Genomic DNA, 20,000 nt, shown 5'->3' with positions numbered 1-20,000 from the left:
CTAGCTCCTAACCCTAAACCTAACCCTAGCTCCTAACCCTAGCTCCTAACCCTAAACCTAAACCTAGCTCCTAACCCTAAACCTAACCCTAGCTCCTAACCCTAAACCTAACCCTAGCTCCTAACCCTAAACCTAACCCTAGCTCCTAACCCTAGCTCCTAACCCTAGCGCCTAACCCTAAACCTAACCCTAGCTCCAAACCCTAAACCTAACCCTAGCTCCTAACCCTAAACCTAACCCTAGCTCCTAACCCTAAACCTAACCCTAGCTCCTAACCCTAAACCTAACCCTAGCTCCTAACCCTAGCTCCTAACCCTAAACCTAACCCTAGCTCCTAACCCTAGCTCCTAACCCTAAACCTAACCCTAGCTCCTAACCCTAAACCTAACCCTAGCTCCTAACCCTAGCTCCTAACCCTAGCTCCTAACCCTAGCTCCTAACCCTAAACCTAACCCTAGCTCCTAACCCTAGCTCCTAACCCTAGCTCCTAACCCTAGCTCCTAACCCTAGCTCCTAACCCTAAACCTAACCCTAGCTCCTAACCCTAAACCTAACCCTAGCTCCTAACCCTAAACCTAACCCTAGCTCCTAACCCTAGCTCCTAACCCTAAACCTAACCCTAGCTCCTAACCCTAAACCTAACCCTAGCTCCTAACCCTAGCTCCTAACCCTAGCTCCTAACCCTAAACCTAAACCTAGCTCCTAACCCTAGCTCCTAACCCTAGCTCCTAACACTAGCTCCTAACCCTAAACCTAACCCTAAACCTAAACCTAGCTCCTAACCCTAGCTCCTAAACCTAGCTCCTAACCCTAAACCTAAACCTAGCTCCTAACCCTAGCTCCTAACCCTAGCTCCTAACCCTAGCTCCTAACCCTAAACCTAACCCTAAACCTAACCCTAGCTCCTAACCCTAGCTCCTAACCCTAAACCTAACCCTAGCTCCAAACCCTAAACCTAACCCTAGCTCCTAACCCTAAACCTAACCCTAGCTCCAAACCCTAAACCTAACCCTAGCTCCTAACCCTAAACCTAACCCTAGCTCCTAACCCTAACCCTAGCTCCGAACCCTAGCTCCTAACCCTAAACCTAACCCTAGCTCCAAACCCTAAACCTAACCCTAGCTCCTAACCCTAAACCTAACCCTAGCTCCAAACCCTAAACCTAACCCTAGCTCCTAACCCTAAACCTAACCCTAGCTCCTAACCCTAACCCTAGCTCCTAACCCTAGCTCCTAACCCTAACCCTAGCTCCTAACCCTAACCCTAGCTCCTAACCCTAAACCTAACCCTAAACCTAACCCTAGCTCCTAACCCTAGCTCCTAACCCTAAACCTAACCCTAGATCCTAACCCTAAACCTAACCCTAGCTCCTAACCCTAGCCCCTAACCCTAGCTCCTAACCCTAGCTCCTAACCCTAACCCTAGCTCCTGACCCTAACCCTAGCTCCTAACCCTAAACCTAACCCTAAACCTAACCCTAGCTCCTAACCCTAGCTCCTAACCCTAAACCTAACCCTAGCTCCTAACCCTAAACCTAACCCTAGCTCCTAACCCTAGCTCCTAAACCTAGCTCCTAACCCTAGCTCCTAAACCTAGCTCCTAACCCTAAACCTAAACCTAGCTCCTAACCCTAGCTCCTAACCCTAGCTCCTAACCCTAGCTCCTAACCCTAAACCTAACCCTAAACCTAACCCTAGCTCCGAACCCTAGCTCCTAACCCTAAACCTAACCCTAGCTCCAAACCCTAAACCTAACCCTAGCTCCTAACCCTAAACCTAACCCTAGCTCCAAACCCTAAACCTAACCCTAGCTCCTAACCCTAAACCTAACCCTAGCTCCTAACCCTAACCCTAGCTCCTAACCCTAGCTCCTAACCCTAAACCTAACCCTAGCTCCAAACCCTAAACCTAACCCTAGCTCCTAACCCTAAACCTAACCCTAGCTCCAAACCCTAAACCTAACCCTAGCTCCTAACCCTAAACCTAACCCTAGCTCCTAACCCTAACCCTAGCTCCTAACCCTAGCTCCTAACCCTAACCCTAGCTCCTAACCCTAACCCTAGCTCCTAACCCTAAACCTAACCCTAAACCTAACCCTAGCTCCTAACCCTAGCTCCTAACCCTAAACCTAACCCTAGCTCCTAACCCTAAACCTAACCCTAGCTCCTAACCCTAGCTCCTAACCCTAGCTCCTAACTCTAGCTCCTAACCCTAAACCTAACCCTAGCTCCTAACCCTAGCTCCTAACCCTAGCTCCTAACCCTAGCTCCTAACCCTAACCCTAACCCTAGCTCCTAAACCTAGCTCCTAACCCTAGCTCCTAAACCTAGCTCCTAACCCTAGCTCCTAACCCTAAACCTAGCTCCTAACCCTAGCTCCTAACCCTAGCTCCTAACCCTAGCTCCTAACCCTAGCTCCTAACCCTAGCTCCTAACCCTAGCTCCTAACCCTAGCTCCTAACCCTAAACCTAACCCTAGCTCCTAACCCTAGCTCCTAACACTAAACCTAACCCTAGCTCCTAACCCTAGCTCCTAACCCTAAACCTAACCCTAGCTCCTAACCCTAAACCTAACCCTAGCTCCTAACCCTAGCTCCTAACCCTAGCTCCTAACCCTAGCTCCTAACCCTAAACCTAACCCTAGCTCCTAACCCTAGCTCCTAACCCTAGCTCCTAACCCTAGCTCCTAACCCTAAACCTAACCCTAGCTCCTAACCCTAAACCTAACCCTAGCTCCTAACCCTAAACCTAACCCTAGCTCCTAACCCTAGCTCCTAACCCTAAACCTAACCCTAGCTCCAAACCCTAAACCTAACCCTAGCTCATAACCCTAAACCTAACCCTAGCTCCTAACCCTAAACCTAACCCTAGCTCCTAACCCTAAACCTAACCCTAAACCTAACCCTAGCTCCTAACCCTAGCTCCTAACCCTAAACCTAACCCTAGCTCCTAACCCTAAACCTAACCCTAGCTCCTAACCCTAAACCTAACCCTAGCTCCTAACCCTAAACCTAACCCTAGCTCCTAACCCTAGCTCCTAACCCTAGCTCCTAACCCTAGCTCCTAACCCTAAACCTAACCCTAGCTCCTAACCCTAGCTCCTAACCCTAAACCTAACCCTAGCTCCTAACTCTAGCTCCTAACCCTAAACCTAACCCTAGCTCCTAACCCTAAACCTAACCCTAGCTCCTAACCCTAAACCTAACCCTAGCTCCTAACCCTAGCTCCTAACCCTAAACCTAACCCTAGCTCCTAACCCTAAACCTAACCCTAACCCTAACCCTAGCTCCTAACCCTAGCTCCTAACCCTAGCTCCTAACCCTAGCTCCTAACCCTAGCTCCTAACCCTAGCTCCTAACCCTAGCTCCTAACCCTAGCTCCTAACCCTAAACCTAACCCTAGCTCCTAACCCTAGCTCCTAACCCTAAACCTAACCCTAGCTCCTAACCCTAGCTCCTAACCCTAAACCTAACCCTAGCTCCTAACCCTAAACCTAACCCTAGCTCCTAACCCTAGCTCCTAACCCTAGCTCCTAACCCTAGCTCCTAACCCTAAACCTAACCCTAGCTCCTAACCCTAGCTCCTAACCCTAGCTCCTAACCCTAGCTCCTAACCCTAGCTCCTAACCCTAAACCTAACCCTAGCTCCTAACCCTAAACCTAACCCTAGCTCCTAACCCTAAACCTAACCCTAGCTCCTAACCCTAGCTCCTAACCCTAAACCTAACCCTAGCTCCAAACCCTAAACCTAACCCTAGCTCATAACCCTAAACCTAACCCTAGCTCCTAACCCTAAACCTAACCCTAGCTCCTAACCCTAGCTCCTAACCCTAAACCTAACCCTAGCTCCTAACCCTAAACCTAACCCTAGCTCCTAACCCTAAACCTAACCCTAGCTCCTAACCCTAAACCTAACCCTAGCTCCTAACCCTAGCTCCTAACCCTAGCTCCTAACCATAGCTCCTAACCCTAGCTCCTAACCCTAAACCTAACCCTAGCTCCTAACCCTAGCTCCTAACCCTAAACCTAACCCTAGCTCCTAACTCTAGCTCCTAACCCTAAACCTAACCCTAGCTCCTAACCCTAAACCTAACCCTAGCTCCTAACCCTAAACCTAACCCTAGCTCCTAACCCTAGCTCCTAACCCTAGCTCCTAACCCTAAACCTAACCCTAACCCTAACCCTAGCTCCTAAACCTAGCTCCTAACCCTAGCTCCTAAACCTAGCTCCTAACCCTAGCTCCTAACCCTAAACCTAGCTCCTAACCCTAGCTCCTAACCCTAGCTCCTAACCCTAGCTCCTAACCCTAGCTCCTAACCCTAGCTCCTAACCCTAGCTCCTAACCCTAAACCTAACCCTAAACCTAACCCTAGCTCCTAACCCTAGCTCCTAACCCTAAACCTAACCCTAGCTCCTAACCCTAGCTCCTAACCCTAAACCTAACCCTAGCTCCTAACCCTAGCTCCTAACCCTAAACCTAACCCTAGCTCCTAACCCTAAACCTAACCCTAGCTCCTAACCCTAGCTCCTAACCCTAGCTCCTAACCCTAGCTCCTAACCCTAAACCTAACCCTAGCTCCTAACCCTAGCTCCTAACCCTAGCTCCTAACCCTAGCTCCTAACCCTAAACCTAACCCTAGCTCCTAACCCTAAACCTAACCCTAGCTCCTAACCCTAAACCTAACCCTAGCTCCTAACCCTAGCTCCTAACCCTAAACCTAACCCTAGCTCCAAACCCTAAACCTAACCCTAGCTCATAACCCTAAACCTAACCCTAGCTCCTAACCCTAAACCTAACCCTAGCTCCTAACCCTAAACCTAACCCTAGCTCCTAACCCTAGCTCCTAACCCTAAACCTAACCCTAGCTCCTAACCCTAAACCTAACCCTAGCTCCTAACCCTAAACCTAACCCTAGCTCCTAACCCTAAACCTAACCCTAGCTCCTAACCCTAGCTCCTAACCCTAGCTCCTAACCCTAGCTCCTAACCCTAAACCTAACCCTAGCTCCTAACCCTAGCTCCTAACCCTAAACCTAACCCTAGCTCCTAACTCTAGCTCCTAACCCTAAACCTAACCCTAGCTCCTAACCCTAAACCTAACCCTAGCTCCTAACCCTAAACCTAACCCTAGCTCCTAACCCTAGCTCCTAACCCTAAACCTAACCCTAGCTCCTAACCCTAAACCTAACCCTAACCCTAACCCTAGCTCCTAAACCTAGCTCCTAACCCTAGCTCCTAAACCTAGCTCCTAACCCTAGCTCCTAACCCTAAACCTAGCTCCTAACCCTAGCTCCTAACCCTAGCTCCTAACCCTAGCTCCTAACCCTAGCTCCTAACCCTAGCTCCTAACCCTAGCTCCTAACCCTAGCTCCTAACCCTAAACCTAACCCTAGCTCCTAACCCTAGCTCCTAACCCTAAACCTAACCCTAGCTCCTAACCCTAGCTCCTAACCCTAAACCTAACCCTAGCTCCTAACCCTAGCTCCTAACCCTAAACCTAACCCTAGCTCCTAACCCTAGCTCCTAACCCTAGCTCCTAACCCTAGCTCCTAACCCTAAACCTAACCCTAGCTCCTAACCCTAGCTCCTAACCCTAGCTCCTAACCCTAGCTCCTAACCCTAAACCTAACCCTAGCTCCTAACCCTAAACCTAACCCTAGCTCCTAACCCTAAACCTAACCCTAGCTCCTAACCCTAGCTCCTAACCCTAAACCTAACCCTAGCTCCAAACCCTAAACCTAACCCTAGCTCATAACCCTAAACCTAACCCTAGCTCCTAACCCTAGCTCCTAACCCTAGCTCCTAACCCTAGCTCCTAACCCTAAACCTAACCCTAGCTCCTAACCCTAGCTCCTAACCCTAAACCTAACCCTAGCTCCTAACTCTAGCTCCTAACCCTAAACCTAACCCTAGCTCCTAACCCTAAACCTAACCCTAGCTCCTAACCCTAAACCTAACCCTAGCTCCTAACCCTAGCTCCTAACCCTAAACCTAACCCTAGCTCCTAACCCTAAACCTAACCCTAGCTCCTAACCCTAGCTCCTAACCCTAGCTCCTAACCCTAAACCTAAACCTAGCTCCTAACCCTAGCTCCTAACCCTAGCTCCTAACCCTAGCTCCTAACCCTAAACCTAACCCTAAACCTAAACCTAGCTCCTAACCCTAGCTCCTAAACCTAGCTCCTAACCCTAAACCTAAACCTAGCTCCTAACCCTAGCTCCTAACCCTAGCTCCTAACCCTAGCTCCTAACCCTAAACCTAACCCTAGCTCCTAACCCTAGCTCCTAACCCTAAACCTAACCCTAGCTCCTAACCCTAAACCTAACCCTAGCTCCTAACCCTAGCTCCTAACCCTAGCTCCTAACCCTAGCTCCTAACCCTAGCTCCTAACCCTAAACCTAACCCTAGCTCCTAATCCTAACCCAAATTACACTGCACTTTTTACACCCAGGGCCCCTCTCTGTCTCTCTGTTTGTCTCTCTGTCTGTCTGTCTGTCTGTCTGTCTGTCTGTCTGCCTGCCTGTCTGCCTGTCTGTCTCTGTCTGTCTGTCTGTCTGCCTGCCTGCCTGCCTGCCTGTCTGCCTGCATGCCTGCCTGCCTGCCTGCCTGCCTGTCTGTCTGTCTGCCTGCCTGCCTGCCTGCCTGCCTGCCTGCCTGCCTGCCTGCCTGCCTGTCTGCCTGTCTGTCTGTCTGCCTGCCTGTCTGTCTGTCTGTCTGTCTGTCTGAATGTATAGTGTATAGTGTCAAGGGTGTTTCTTTATTTATACTATGTTCTACACTGTAGAATAATAGTGAAGACATCAATACTATGAAATAACACATATGGAATCATGTAGTAACCAAAAAAAGAATCAAACAAATCAAAACATATTTTATATTCTTCAGTGTAGCCACCCTTTGCATTGATGACAGCTTTGCACACTCTTGGCATTCTCTCAACCAGCTTCATGAGGTAATCACCTGGAATGAATTCGTGAATTTCTTTACTTCTTAATGTGTTTGAGCCAATCAGTTGTGTTGTGACAAGGTAGGGTTGGTACACAGAAAATAGCCCTATTTGGTAAAAGACCAAGTCCATATTATGTCAAGAACAGCTCAAATAAGCAAAGAGAAACGACAGTCCATCATTACTTTAAGACATGAAGGTCAGTCATTCTGGAAAATTTCAAGAACTTTGGAAGTTTCTTCAAGTGCAGTTGCAAAAACCATCAAGCGCTATGATGAAACTGACTCTCAGGAGGACCGCCACAGGAAAGGAAGACCCAGAGTTACCTCTGCTGCAGAGGATAAGTTCATTAGAGTTACCAGTCTCAGAAATTGCAGCCCAAATAAATGGTACACAGAGTTCAAGTAACAGACACATCTCAACATCAACTGTTCAGAGGAGACTGTGTGAATCAGGCCTTCATGGTCTAATTGTTGTAAAGAAACCACTACTAAAGGACACCAATAATAAGAAGAGACTTGCTTGGGCTAAGAAACACGAGCCATGGACATTAGACCGGTGGAAATCTGTCCTTTGGTCTAATGAGTCCAAATTTGAGATTTTTGGTTCCAACCGCTGTGTCTTTGTGAGACACTGAGTAGGTGAACGGATGATCTCCGCATGTGCGGTTCCCACCGTGAAGCATGGAGGAGGAGGTGTTATGGTGTGTGGGTGCTTTGCTGGTAACACTGTCAGTGATGTATTTAGAATTCAAGGCATCTGGTTTACACTTTTTATTTTATTTCACCTTTATTTAACCTTTATTTCACCTTTATTTAACCTTTATTTAACCAGGTCGACCAGTTAACAACAAGTTCTCAACTGCGACCTGGCCAAGATAAATCAAAACAATGTGACAAAAACAACAACACAGAGTTACACCAGGGTTAATAACTCAATAACACAATATAAAAAAAATCTATGTAAAGTGTGTGAAAATGTAGAAGAGTAGGGAGGTAAGGCAATAAATAGGTCATAGAGGTGAAATAATGAAAATATTAATTAACACTGGAGTGATAGATGTGCAGAAAACGATGTACAAGTAGAGATACTGGGGAGCAAAAGAGCAAGAAGATAATTAACAATATGGGGATGAGGTAGTTGGGTGTGCTATTTACAGTTTGGCTGTGTACAGGTACAGTGATCGGTAAGCTGCTCTGACAGCTGATGCTTAACGTTAGAGAGGGAGATATACGTCTCCAGCTTCTGTGATTTTTGCAATTCGTTCCAGTCATTTGGCAGCAGAGAACTGGAAGGAAAGGCGGCTATAGGAAGTGCTGGCTTTGGGGGTGATCAGTGAAATATACCTGCTGGAGCACTTGCTACGGGTGGATGTCGCTATGGTGACCAGTGAGCTGAGATAAGGCAGGGCTTTACCTAGCAAAGACTTATAGATGACCTGGAGCCAGTGGGTTTGGCGACAAATCTGCAGCGAGGGTCAGCCAATGAGAGCATACAGGTCGCAGTGGTGGGTAGTATATGGGGCTTTGGTGACAAAACGGATGGCACTGTGAAAGACTGCATCCAGTTTGCATCCAGTTTGCTGAGTAGAGTGTTGGAGGCTATTTTGTAAATGACATCGCCGAAGTCAAGGATCGGTAAGATAGTCAGTTTTACGAGGGTATGTTTAGCAGCATGAGTGAAGGAGGCTTTGTTGCAAAATAGGAAGCCAATTCATGATTTAATTTTGGATTCGAGATGCTTAATGTGAGTCTGGAAGGAGAGTTTACAATCTAACCAGACACTTAGGTATTTATAGATGTTCACATGTTTAAAGTCAGAACCATCCATAGTAGTGATGCTAGTCGGGCGGGAGGGTGCGGGCAGCAATCGGTTGAAGAGCATGCACTTAGTTTTACTAGCGTTTAAGAGCAGTTGGAGGCCACATGTTGTATGTGTTGTATGGCATTGAAGCTCGTTTGGAGGTTTGTTAACACAGTGTCCAAAGAAGGGCCAGATGTATCCAGAATGGTGTCGTCTGGGTAGAGGTGGATCAGAGACTCACCAGCAGCAAGAGCCACATCGTTGATGTATACAGAGAAAAGAGTTTTGAGAATTGAATCCTATGACACCTCAATAGAGACTGCCAGAGGCCGTAGTTGGTAAACCAGGTGAGGCAGTCATTTGAGAAACCAAGGCTGTTGAGTCTGCCGATAAGATTGCGATGATTGACAGAGTCGAAAGCCTTGGCCAGGTCGATGAAGACGGCTGCACAATACTGTCTATTATCGATGGCAGTTATGATATCGTTTAGGACCTTGAGCGTGGCTGAGGTGCACCCATGACCAGCTCTGAAACCCTATAGTGGAGAAGGTACGGTGGGATTCAAAACGGTCTGTGATCTGTTTGTAACTTGGCTTTGGAAGACTTTAGAAAGGCAGGGAAGGACGGTGTAATGCGATGCTACTGGCGGAAGAAAAGTGGAAACTAATTTATATGTGCGGTCCTTCCTGTTCTTCTTCTTATTGGTGGGCCTTCCAGTTCTTCTTCTTATTGGTGTAATGCGATGCTACTGGCGGAAGAGAAGTGGAAACTAATTTATATGTGCGGGCCTTCCTGTTCTTCTTAAGAAATAGTTCATCAATAAAGCAGTGAATTAGGAGCGTAAACTGTGCGTGCCTTCCTGTTCTTCTTAAGAAATAGTTCATCAATAAAGCAGTGAATTAGGAGCGTAAACTGTGCGTGCCTTCCTGTTCTTCTTAAGAAATAGTTCATCAATAAAGCAGTGAATTAGGAGCGTAAACTGTGCGGTCCTTCCTGTTCTTCTTAAGAAATAGTTCATCAATAAAGCAGTGAATTAGGAGCGTAAACTGTGCGTGCCTTCCTGTTCTTCTTAAGAAATAGTTCATCAATAAAGCAGTGAATTAGGAGCGTAAACTGTGCGAGCCTTCCTGTTCTTCTTAAGAAATAGTTCATCAATAAAGCAGTGAATTAGGAGCGTAAACTGTGCGGGCCTTCCTGTTCTTCTTAAGAAATAGTTGTGTTTAATAACCATAAAACACCGTCAACAGAATAATACAATAAATGAGTCAAACAAAACCCGGTCAATACCAGCAAACCGTCGCACTACAACAAACAATTACAGACCAGGACATGGAGGGGGAACAGAGGGTTAAATACACAACATGGTTACAGACCAGGACATGGAGGGGGAACAGAGGGTTAAATACACAACAAACAATTACAGACCAGGACATGGAGGGGAACAGAGGGTTAAATACACAACAAACAATAACAGACCAGGACATGGAGGGGAACAGAGGGTTAAATACACAACAAACAATAACAGACCAGGACATGGAGGGGGAACAGAGGGTTAAATACACAACAAACAATAACAGACCAGGACATGGAGGGGGAACAGAGGGTTAAATACACAACATGGTTACAGACCAGGACATGGAGGGGGAACAGAGGGTTAAATACACAACAAACAATTACAGACAAGGACATGGAGGGGGAACAGAGGGTTAAATACACAACATGTAATTGATGGAATTGGAACCAGGTGTGGTGGAAGACAAAACCAATGGAAAATGAAAAGTGGATCGGCGATGGCTAGAAGGTCGGTGACGTCGCCAAAGGAAAGGGACCAACTTCGGCGGAAGTCATGACAAATGGATATAGATCTATAACAGTTTGGGTCTAGAGTGGAAGTCATGACAAATGGATATAGATCTATAACAGTTTGGGTCTAAAGCAGAAGTCATGACAAATGGATATAGATCTATAACAGTTTGGGTCTAAAGTGGAAGTCATGACAAATGGATATAGATCTATAACAGTTTGGGTCTAAAGTGGAAGTCATGACAAATGGATACAGGTCTATAACAGTTTGGGTCTAAAGCAGAAGTCATGACAAATGAATATAGATCTATAACAGTTTGGGTCTAAAGTGGAAGTCATGACAAATGGATATAGATCTATAACAGTTTGGGTCTAAAGTGGAAGTCATGACAAATGGATACAGGTCTATAACAGTTTGGGTCTAAAGCAGAAGTCATGACAAATGAATATAGATCTATAACAGTTTGGGTCTAAAGTGGAAGTCATGACAAATGGATATAGATCTATAACAGTTTGGGTCTAAAGTGGAAGTCATGACAAATGGATACAGGTCTATAACAGTTTGGGTCTAAAGCAGAAGTCATGACAAATTAATATAGATCTATAACAGTTTGGGTCTAGAGTGGAAGTCATGACAGATGGGTCTATAACAGTTTGGGTCTAGAGTGGAAGTCATGACAAATGGGTCTATAACAGTTTGGGTCTAGAGTGGAAGTCATGACAGATGGGTCTATAACAGTTTGGGTCTAGAGTGTCTCCCCCTTTGAAGAGGGGGATGACCGCTGCAGCTTTCCAATCTTTGGGGATCTCAGACGATATGAAAGAGAGGTTGAACAGGCTAGTAACATGGGTTGCAACAATTTTGGCTGATCATTTTAGAAAAGAAAGGGTCCAGATTGTCTAGCCCAGCTAATTTGTAGGGATTCAGATTTCGCAGCTCTTTCAGAACATCAGCTGTCTGGATTTGGGCGAAGGAGAAGGGGGTGCACAGCTGTTGGGTACAGGTAGCCAGGTGGAAAGCATGGCCAGCCGTAGAAAAATGCTCATTGAAATGATCGATTATCGTAGATTGATCAGCGGTGACAGTGTTTCCTAGCCTCAGAGCAGTGGGCGGCTGGGAGGAGGTGCTCTTATTCTCCATGGACTTTACAGTGTCCCAGAACTTTTTTGAGTTAGTACTACAGGATTCACATTTCTGTTTGAAAAAGCTAGCCTTTGCTTTCCTAAATGACAGTGTATATTGGTTCCTAACTTCCCTGAAACATTGCATATCATTGGGGCTATTCGATGCTAATGCAGAAGGCCACAGGACGTTTTTGTGCTGGTCAAGGGCAGTCAAGTCTGGGGTGAACCAGGGGCTATATCTTATTGTACATTTTTTGAAAGGGGCTTATTTAAGACGGTGACGAAAGCACTTTTAAAGAGCAGCCAGGCATCCTCTACTGACGGGATGAGGCCAATATCCTTCCAGGATACCCGGGCCAGGTCGATTAGAAAGGCCTGCTCACTGAAGTGTTTTAGGGAGCATTTGACAGTGATGAGGGGTGGTCGTTTGACCATATCCCAGTTTAGGTCACCTAACAGTACGAACTCCGAAGATAGTTGGGGGGGGGGGCAATCAATTCACATATGGTGTTCAGGGCACAGGTGGAGGCTAAGGGGGGTATATAAGAAGCAGCAACGGTGAGAGACTTGTTTCTGGAAAGGTGGGTTTTTAAAAGTAGAAGCTCGAATTGTTTGGGCACAGACCTGGATAGTATGACAGAACTCTGCAAGCTATCTCTGCAGTAGATTGCAACTCTGCCCCCTTTGGCAGTTCTATCTTGTCGGAAAATGTTGTAGTTCGGGATGGAAATTTCAGGGTTTTTGGTGACCTTCCTAAACCAGGATTCAGACACAGCTAGAACATCTGGGTTGGCAGAGTGTGCTAAAGCAGTGAATAAAACAAACTTAGGGAGGAGGCTTCTAATGTTATCATGCATGAAACCAAGGCTGTTACGGTTACAGAAGTCAACAAATGAGAGAGCCTGGGGAGTGGGAGTGGAGCAAGGCACTGCAGGGCCTGGATTAACCTCTACATCACCAGAGGAACAGAGGAGTAGGATAAGGGTATGGCTAAAGGCTATAAGAACTGGTTTTCTCTGGCATTGGGGACAGAAAATAAAATGAGCAGATTTCTGGGCGTGGAAGAATAGATTCAAGGCATAATGTACATACGCTTAGTGGGACAATAATATGTTTTTCAACAGGACAATGACCCAACACACCTCCAGACTGTGTAAAGGCTATTTGACCAAGAACGAGAGTGATGTACTGCTACCTCAGATGACATAGCTTCACCAATCAACCGACCTCAACCCAACTGAGATGGTTTGGGATAAGTTGGACCACAGAGTGAAGGAAAAGCAGCCAACTGGTGCTCAGCAAATGTGGGAACTCCTTCAAGACTGTTGGAAAAGCATTCCAGGTGAAGCTGGTTGAGAGAATGCCAAGAGTGTGCAAAGCTGTCAAGGCAAATGGTGCCTGTTTTGAAGAACATAAAATATATTTTGATTTGTTTCACACTTTTTTGGTTACTAGATGATTCCATCTGTTATTTCATAGTTTTGATGTCTTCACTATAATTCTACAATGTAGAAAATACTGAAAATAAAGAACAACCCTTGAATGAGCAGGTGTGTCCACACTTTTGAATGGTACTGTATGCCTGTCTGTCTGTCTCCCTGTCAGTCAGTCTGTCTGTCTGCCTTTCTCAGCCTGTCTGTCTGTCTTCATGTCAGCCTGTCTGTCTGTCTGTCTGTCTGTCTGTCTGTCTGTCTGTCTGTCTGTCTGTCTGTCTGTCTGTCTGTCTGTCTGTCTGTCTGTCTGTCTGTTTCTTCCATACCAACTGATCAATGAATGAATTTCCAGTTTCTAATAAATTAACCGTTCTCTCTGTATCCCCAAATAGAAATGAATTATTACCCCGACGATTAAAATAATTAGAATCAACCCGCCTGCCCATTCCTTTCATCACACACACACACACACACACACACACACACACACACACACACACACACACACACACATACACATACACACACACACACACACACACACACACACACACACACACACACACACACACACATGCTGTTGAACTTTAATTGTGTTTTTTGTTTATCAACAGTTTTCTCCGAGGTCAGTCACTGACAGTAACTGAATTAGCCTGAATTATTGTCAGATAAAATGTTTACGATTTGTAAATTAGTCTTTGTAACTAGCCATCTATCCAAACGTGTAGTAATCATGGTCGAATTACCGACTGGCAGCACATGCCCAGGGGTCCTGACCTCCAGGGGACCTGACCTCCAGGGGACCTGACCTCCAGGGGTCCTGACCTCCAGGGGACCTGACCTACAGGGGTCCTGACCTCCAGGGGTCCTGACCTCCAGGGGTCCTGACCTCCAGGGGCCCTGACCTCCAGGGGACCTCCATTGATTTTGTTCGTCACTCTCATTCAGATATCAATAACATGATAAGTAATGTCAAAATGTGTAGAATTACAGGAGAGTAGCTAAATAACTACACATTTTCTCTACAACCACATGTTAAAATGTGTAGAACTACGGGAGAGTAGCTAAACAACTACACATTTTCTCTACAACCTCATGTCATAATGTGTTGAATTGCAGGCAGTTGTATCCTAAACTTTTCTCTCAACCGTCAAGAGGGGGGGAGGCACTCGAATGTTTTGCCCCTCAAGGTGAGTGTGGTCCCCCAACAACATTTAGCTTAGGGCCCCTAAAAGGCTAGGGTCGAACCTGCACACACACACACCCTCTCATCAGACTGTCAGAGCTGCAGAAAACAAATCTCCAATCAGAGAATCGACGTGTTTATGCGCATGTGCCTAATTAAAACCTCTTCAGTAACAGAGGAAGGTCGTGATAATATCATTTGTTAGCGTGCCTAATTAAAACCTCTTCAGTAACAGAGGAAGGCAGTGATGATATCATTTGTTAGCGTGCCTAATTAAAACCTCTTCAGTAACAGAGGAAGGCAGTGATGATATCATTTGTTAGCGTGCCTAATTAAAACCTCTTCAGTAACAGAGGAAGGCAGTGATGATATCATTTGTTAGCGTGCCTAATCAAAACCTCTTCAGTAACAGAGGAAGGTAGTGATGATATCATTTGTTAGCGTACCTAATTAAAACCTCTTCAGTAACAGAGGAAGGCAGTGATGATATCATTTGTTAGCGTGCCTAATTAAAACCTCTTCAGTAACAGAGGAAGGCAGGAAGGTAGTGATGATATCATTTGATAGCGTACCTAATTAAAACCTCTTCAGTAACAGCGGTAGGCAGTGATAATATCATTTGTTAGCGTACCTAATTAAAACCTCTTCAGTAACAGAGGAAGGCAGTGATGATATAATTTGTTAGCGTGCCTAATTAAAACCTCTTCAGTAACAGCGGTAGGCAGTGATGATATCATTTATAGCGTACCTAATTAAAACCTCTTCAGTAACAGAGGAAGGCAGGAAGGTAGTGATGATATCATTTGGTAGCGTACCTAATTAAAACCTCTTCAGTAACAGCGGTAGGCAGTGATGATATAATTTGTTAGCGTCCCTAATTAAAATCTCTTCAGTAACAGCGGTAGAGAGTCTGACATGGTTCATTATCTAAGTTAGAGATGTTATTTATCAAATATTTTATAAGCAGCCCAGGTGTTTTATGATATTATCACAATGGAGAATGGCAGCCTTTGACATTATTCTGACTCATCAATGTTTTCAAGTGTGTGTGTGTGTGTGTGTGTGTGTGTGTGTGTGTGTGTGTGTGTGTGTGTCTGTGTGTGTGCGCGCGTGCGTGCGTGTGTGTTCTGTATGTCAGCTCGTGTGATGTGACTCTGCTGAGTGGTGCTGACGTCTAGACATTGAGAGAGAGAGAGAGGGAGAAAAATAGACTGCATCAGGAGAAAAAAAGAGCGAGAGAGAGGGAAGAGAGAGAAGAGAGAGATAGAGATGGAGAGAGAGAGAGAGGGAAGAGAGAGAGGTAGAGAGGGGATAGAGAGAGAGAGAGAGGGAAGAGAGAGATAGAGAGGGGAGAGAGAGAGAGAGAGGGAAGAGAGAGAGAGATAGAGAGGGGAGAGAGAGAGACAGAGAGAGAGTGAGAGAGACACAGAGAGAGAGAGAGAGAGAGAGGGAAGAGAGAGAGAGATAGAGAGGGGAGAGAGAGCGCGAGAGAGGGAAGAGAGAGAGAGAGAGGGGAGAGAGAGAGAGCGAGAGAGGGAAGAGAGAGAGAGCGAGAAAGAAAGAAAGAAAGAAAGAAAGAAAGAAAGAAAGAAAGAGAAAGAGAAAGAAAGCCTGACAGAGTAACACAGTATTTGCAAGGAGCAGGACCCTGGGGTCCTTTTGATGTTGTGCACTTTGATTTTAGTGGACCAGAAACATGCCACAGAGTGTTATCTCAGGAGGGATTCTGGAGAACAGTGAGAGTCCACAGCATCAACATGAATCAACAACATTAACAGAGAAGAAAGTGAACAGAAATAGCAAATAACAACGTAATGGGAAAAAAAATGCAATGACATGAGCAGATGGCCCAGACCAACCACACAGCCTCCAGCCATGGCAGGGTGTATTAATGGCAGGGTGTATTAATGGCAGGGTGTGTTAATGGCAGGGTGTGTTAATGGCAGAGTGTATTAATGGCAGGGTGTATTAATGGCAGGGTGTGTTAATGGCAGGGTGTGTTAATGGCAGAGTGTATTAATGGCAGGGTGTGTTAATGGCAGGGTGTGTTAATGGCAGGGTGTATTAATGGCAGGGTGTATTAATGGCAGGGTGTGTTAATGGCAGGGTGTATTAATGGCAGGGTGTATTAATGGCAGGGTGTATTAATGGCAGGGTGTGTTAATAGCAGGGTGTGTTAATGGCAGGGTGTATTAATGGCAGGGTGTATTAATGGCAGGGTGTGTTAATGGCAGGGTGTATTAATGGCAGGGTGTATTAATGGCAGGGTGTATTAATGGCAGGGTGTGTTAATGGCAGGGTGTATTAATGGCAGGGTGTATTAATGGCAGGGTGTATTAATGGCAGGGTGTATTAATGGCAGGGTGTATTAATGGCAGGGTGTATTAATGGCAGGGTGTATTAATGGCAGGGTGTATTAATGGCAGAGTGTATTAATGGCAGGGTGTGTTAATGGCAGAGTGTATTAATGGCAGGGTGTGTTAATGGCAGGGTGTGTTAATGGCAGGGTGTATTAATGGCAGGGTGTATTAATGGCAGGGTGTGTTAATGGCAGGGTGTATTAATGGCAGGGTGTGTTAATGGCAGGGTGTATTAATGGCAGGGTGTGTTAATAGCAGGGTGTGTTAATAGCAGGGTGTGTTAATGGCAGGGTGTGTTAATGGCAGGGTGTGTTAATAGCAGGGTGTATTAATGGCAGGGTGTATTAATGGCAGGGTGTATTAATGGCAGGGTGTATTAATGGCAGGGTGTGTTAATAGCAGGGTGTATTAATGGCAGGGTGTATTAATGGCAGGGTGTGTTAATGGCAGGGTGTGTTAATGGCAGGGTGTGTTAATGGCAGGGTGTGTTAATGGCAGGGTGTGTTAATGGCAGGGTGTGTTAATAGCAGGGTGTATTAATGGCAGGGTGTATTAATGGCAGGGTGTATTAATGGCAGGGTGTATTAATGGCAGGGTGTGTTAATAGCAGGGTGTATTAATGGCAGGGTGTATTAATGGCAGGGTGTGTTAATAGCAGGGTGTGTTAATAGCAGGGTGTGTTAACATCCAGCTGAATTATTTACAGTAACATTGTCGTGATGATTAAAACAAATCTTATCAAAGAGTCAACAGGAACCCAACATTGATTGGATTTGATGAAGGTTCCAAAAGGGTTCTTCGGCTGTCCCCGTAAGAAACACCCTTATTGGTTCTAGGTAAAAACCCTCTGTGGAAAGGGTTCTACATGGAACCCAAAACAGTTCTACTTGGAATGAAAATGGTTCTACCTGGAACCCAAAACAGTTCTACTTGGAATGAAAATGGTTCTACCTGGAACCCAAAACAGTTCTACTTGGAATGAAAATGGTTCTACCTGGAACCCAAAACAGTTCTACTTGGAATGAAAATGGTTCTACCTGGAACCCAAAACAGTTCTACTTGGAATGAAAATGGTTCTACCTGGAACCCAAAACAGTTCTACTTGGAATGAAAATGGTTCTACCTGGAACCCACAAGGGTTCTTCAAAGGGTTTTCCTAACCGGGGACAGCCAAAGGATTGTTTTAGGTTCTAGATATAACTTTTCGTTTTTTATTAAAAGTATATAAAAAGGCACACAAAAAACGAACACAACATCAAAACACACTCAGCGAACCCTTTGAGGAGCATATTAGACCTTGTATTGATGCAGCCTTCTCTGTAGTTCTAATGATGACATCACAGAGGGCTGAGGATTCTATCCTCATGGAATAGAACTGGAGAGTTCTGGAACACAACTCTAGAATTCTACAATAGAGAGAATCATTCCAAAATATATCTCCGTCAACGAACTCACTCTTCAAAGGGTTTTATAGCAAATAAAAAAAATGATAAGACAACCCAAACCACGGCGCCATAGAATTATGATTCTATGCACAGCGCTGCCTTGACGCGCGATGCCTTCAATATGCAGCGGGCATGCTGTCGTTGAGGGAGGTGAATAAATATGACAGATAGGAAGGCTGAAATACCTGGAGGAAAAACCTGCAGAACCTCTCTCTCTTCTGCAGCTGTAAACCCAGACAGGTTGGTTAGCACCACACACAACCACACAAACACACAGGTCATTAACCACACCATAGAGACACATATAAAACAATACTACTTCTACCAAGCACTAATTGAACAGGATCTCTGTGAATGAAACAGTCAGTCATTCAAGAAATAAAACAATTAGGAAGACGCTTCCTTCCCCCTGCCTCTCCTTCCTCCTGCCTCTCCTTCCTCCTGCCTCTCCTCCCCCTGCCCTGCCTCTCCTTCCTCCTGCCTCTCCTTCCCCCTGCCTCTCCTCCCCCCTGCCTCTCCTCCCCCTACCCTGCCTCTCCTTCCCCCTGCCTCTCCTCCCCCTGCCCTGCCTCTCCTCCCCCTGCCCTGCCTCTCCTTCCTCCTGCCTCTCCTCCCCCTGCCTCTCCTCCCCCTGCCTCTCCTTCCCCCTGCCTCTCCTTCCCCCTGCCTCTCCTTCCCCCTGCCCTGCCTCTCCTTCTCCCTGCCTCTCCTTCCCCCTGCCTCTCCTCCCCCTGCCTCTCCTCCCCCTGCCTCTCCTCCCCCTGCCCTGCCTCTCCTTCCTCCTGCCTCTCCTCCCCCTGCCTCTCCTTCCCCCTGCCCTGCCTCTCCTTCTCCCTGCCTCTCCTTCCCCCTGCCTCTCCTCCCCCTGCCTCTCCTCCCCCTGCCTCTCCTTCCCCCTGCCCTGTCTCTCCTTCCTCCTACCTCTCCTTCCCCCTGCCTCTCCCCCTGCCTCTCCTTCCCCCTGCCCTGTCTCTCCTTCCTCCTACCTCTCCTTCCCCTGCCTCTCCCCCTGTCTCTCCTTCCCCCTGCCTCTCCTTCCCCCTGCCTCTTCCTCCCCCTGCCTCTCCCACCCCCTGCCTCTCCCTCCCCCTGCCTCTCCTTCTCCCTGCCTCTCCCTCCCCCTGCCTCTCCTTCCCCCTGCCTCTCCCTCCCTCTATCCCTCCTTCCTTCCTTCCCTCCCTCTCTCTCTCCCTCCCCTAGGCCGTCATTGTAAATAATAATTTGTTCTTAACCGACTTGCCTAGTTAAATAAAGATAAATATTATAAATAAACTCATATTGTCCTCTACATCTACGGCATTAAGAGTAGTAGCTGTAATTATAATACCCACATGTTAATAATTGTAAACCTTTAATATATCGAAATCATAATTAGCATACTAATGAGCCATATTATTCAATTACCCAGTTAATTGGGTATATTGATGAAAATAACAGGCTCATATTTATCTCCTTTTGTAGGATTGAAGCAGAGGTGTTTAACCTGTTCAGTCCATTTGGTCAATAGTGAACCCCTCGTTTCTCTTATAAACCTTTGAAACTGTAAAGTTCACTTGAAATTCACTCTATACAGGGTTGTGAAAGAGAGAGACAGAGAGAGAGAGAGTGAGAGCGGAGAGAGAGAGAGAGAGCGAAGAGAGAGAGAGAGAGCGAAGAGAGAGAGAGAGAGAGACAGAGAGATAGAGAGAGAGACAGAGAGAGAGAGCGGGAGAGAGGGAGAGAGAGAGAGTGGAGAGAGAGAGAGAGAGAGAAGAGAGAGAGAGAGAGACAGAGAGAGAGAGCGGGAGAGAGAGAGAGAGACAGAGAGAGAGACAGAGAGAGAGACAGAGAGACAGAGACAGAGAGAGAGAGAGAGCAAGAGAGAGATAGACAGAGAGAGAGAGAGAGACAAAGCGACAGAGA

At 46.3% G+C, this 20,000-nt stretch overlaps 1 protein-coding gene across 1 annotated transcript in view; it reads right to left on the bottom strand.

Annotated features, from left to right (window-relative positions):
* LOC110516808 (adhesion G protein-coupled receptor L3) overlaps positions 1-20,000 on the bottom strand; it is a 361,807-nt gene that overhangs the window by 82,271 nt on the left and 259,536 nt on the right. Inside the window, 1 exon segment of the mRNA XM_090211801.1 lies at positions 18,284-18,322. Within this exon segment, the coding sequence (XP_090067927.1) occupies positions 18,284-18,322 (39 nt within the window).

The sequence above is a fragment of the Oncorhynchus mykiss genome, chromosome 19 (assembly GCF_057628025.1).
Source record: "Oncorhynchus mykiss isolate SJ-2025 chromosome 19, ASM5762802v1, whole genome shotgun sequence".
NCBI lineage: Eukaryota > Metazoa > Chordata > Actinopteri > Salmoniformes > Salmonidae > Oncorhynchus > Oncorhynchus mykiss.
The sequence above is the reverse complement of the archived record's forward strand: the minus strand, read 5'-3'. Positions and strand labels throughout refer to the sequence as shown.